The sequence below is a fragment of the Otolemur garnettii genome, unplaced genomic scaffold (genome assembly GCF_000181295.1).
Source record: "Otolemur garnettii isolate 467f Iridium unplaced genomic scaffold, OtoGar3 scaffold00079, whole genome shotgun sequence".
Classification (NCBI taxonomy): Eukaryota; Metazoa; Chordata; class Mammalia; order Primates; family Galagidae; genus Otolemur; species Otolemur garnettii.
In genome coordinates, this window is record NW_003852474.1 from 6,328,165 (window position 1) to 6,330,880 (window position 2,716).

General features: G+C 43.7%; 1 protein-coding gene across 3 annotated transcripts in view; it reads left to right on the forward strand.

Annotated features, from left to right (window-relative positions):
- RNF149 (ring finger protein 149) overlaps positions 1 to 2,716 on the forward strand; it is a 39,151-nt gene that overhangs the window by 26,445 nt on the left and 9,990 nt on the right. For all 3 annotated transcript variants that reach the window (XM_023515781.1, XM_003794357.3, XM_012807947.2), the window contains exon 6: positions 2,009 to 2,207. In XM_023515781.1, the coding sequence (XP_023371549.1) occupies positions 2,009 to 2,207 (199 nt within the window). The remainder of the gene's footprint in view (positions 1 to 2,008; positions 2,208 to 2,716) is intronic.

Here is a 2,716-nt window from a genome sequence, read left to right on the forward strand (position 1 = left end):
CCCGGCTATTTTTTTGGTTGCAGCTGCCATTGTTGTTTGGCGGGTCCGGGCTGGGGATTCGAACCGGCCACCTTAGGTGTACGTGGCTGGCGCCTTAGCCGGTTGAGCCATAGGCGCCGAGCCTGAAGACTCGATTTTTAAAAAATAAGTAAATAATAGAATGCAGGGAGCTTGATAAGTATTTTTCTCAGTGAAGTTTTAGAACTTTTTCCTTTATTAGATGTCCTCTGAAGCTCATTCTACATTTTAAGGAATTTCACTAACCTTACCATAAAGACTTTACTCCTCATGAGTTTTCTTTTTGGAAATATAGCTGCACACATATTTCATAGATTAAAAATTAGGATTCTTCATCTTACTTATGGTTGAGTTGTTTACTTAGAATGCTAATTTCAGAAAGCTAGAATATGTACAGTATATATCTCCAGAATGACTAGTTTATTTTTTCAAGAACAGAACCTATAGTAACTTAAATCTAAGACATTTACTTGTCTTGCCTTTAAATTTTCAATCTTTAGACAATATTTTATTTTCTTTAGGCCCATAGACCTCTCCTGCATTGGATTTTTAAATGACATGCTTCCTTAAGTAACTAGTTCTCCATTTCCTCATAACCACAGTGAGACTCACCAGCAGTCCCTCACGCAGACTTTAAAGGCAATCCTTTGGTTTGCAGCTGGACCCACTTCACTGTGCCACTGGTGACCTGTTTTCATTCATTCAGCAAGCATTGATCAAAAGATTGCCATCTAAAATGTCAGATCTGAGCTTGGCTGTGGGGAGACAGATGAATAAGAACAGCTACTCTGCTCAGCGGCTCTTGGGGATTTCCCTCTGTGGACTGTGTAGAACCAGGGCACACACAGACACAATGTGGCTAAAGAGGCGTGTTTGAAGTGACCTCTGTGGGAGCATAACAGAGTGACAAGTGTTCCAGGTAGAAGCCAGAAGATGAAGGGAATGAACTTAAGAGGGGCAGCTGAGCTGGGTGTTACAGGTTGGTGATGTGTCTACAGGTGTGAAGGGATGGGTTGGAGGCTGGCAGGCCATTACATTGGCAGGTACTTAGGCTGAGCAGGAGCTTCGGTGTTACAGCAACACAATAGCTACAGGATGTCAGGAGGAGGGCTGGAAGGGTGTTTAGTTACTGAAGGAGGAGGAAATGGCAGGTTCCAGAACCCTGGTGGAGAGGGATGCGGGAGGCACATTGGTAGCAGCTACCAGTGGTGCCTAAGCCCTGAGAGCACAGAGGAAGGAGGTGGAGTGCCCGTTGGTGGGTATTTTTACTTCAACCAATGGTGAGACTCTGAGCTGGGTATTCAGTCAACCTGGGTAACTCCTCAGTTAAGACATTTTACCAGCAGTTCCATCTGCTCACAACACAACACAAATCAGAAGAGGTTTCTGGATATCCCCCAACTGCTGAGCCTTAATGGAGTAGTGCAATGGAGTCTTTGGCCCTCACTCTCCTTATTTTCTTTAAAATAGCAAATGGGAAAGGGAGGAAAGTTGGAGATAAATTGTAATTGACAGACACCCCATCTATAAAGAAGGAGCCAAAACTGATTTTTTTTTTTTTTAAAAGTCAAAATATAGTCTGCAGCCCTCTGTTATTCAGAAGCCTTGTTCATCTCTGAAACCCTCGTGCCTTACTGTGAAACAGTTCATGGCTATGGCCTAAATTAACAGCAGACAACCAGACTGGTTTACATCTTCTGCCCAGGGGCAGGGAAGTGTAAGAAAGCTTCCCTCTGTCAAATAGTTTAAAAGGTAGCATTGCTTGTATCAAGGGGGGAAATGATTTTAGAATAAAAAACACGTAGGTCTGAGAAAGCTGCTTGTTGAGAAGTAATTCATCTTTTCAGGCTGGATAAAGGAGACATTGATGTGCTCTTTGCTAAGTTCACCATATAAAGTACAGAGTGTCTTGTATGGATTGTAAGCCAGACGATAGATAAGTTGGTTATGTTACTTAGAAAAGGTATTTTCTTCTGTTGTAATTCTCAAGGGAGAGCCAGAAGATGGACAGGACATGCCTGCTCCAGAATCTCCCAGTGGCAGGGTTCTGGCTGCAAATTTGAGTCTGACTTTGCCAGAGGATGAGAGAAGTGACGGGAGCAGTCCGCCCTCAGCTCCCCCTGCTGAATGTGAGCTGCCCTGTGATGCCAGCTTGAAAGGAGATGCGGGGGAAAACACAGTGCTGCTCGGTAAGATGCCTGTAGATTCTAAAACCAGGGAATGTTGTCAGAAGTTGAAGGAAATTGAGAAATACATAAAATGTGGGCAAACATAAAGGCGAAAAAATGTCACACCTAGAGATACCATTTTAATGGTACTTTGATAATATCTTTCTAGAGAATGGAGGACCATCACTTAAGTTGGTTAACCTTATTTTACTTAATATATGAAACTTTCTGTCTCAATAGATAATTTTTATGGCTATATAGTATTACATTTTGTTTTGCAGAGACAGAGTCTCACTTTATCACCCTTGGTAGAGTGCCGTGGCATCACACAGCTCACAGCAACCTCCAACTCCTGGGCTTAAGCGATTCTTTTGCCTCAGCCTCCCAAGTAGCTGGGACTACAGGCATCCGCCACAACGCCTGGCTATTTTTTGGTTGCAATTCAGCCAGGGCCGGGTTTGAACCCGCCACCCTTGGGATATGGAGCCGGTGCCTTACTCACTGAGCCATAGGCGCTGCCCTAGTATATT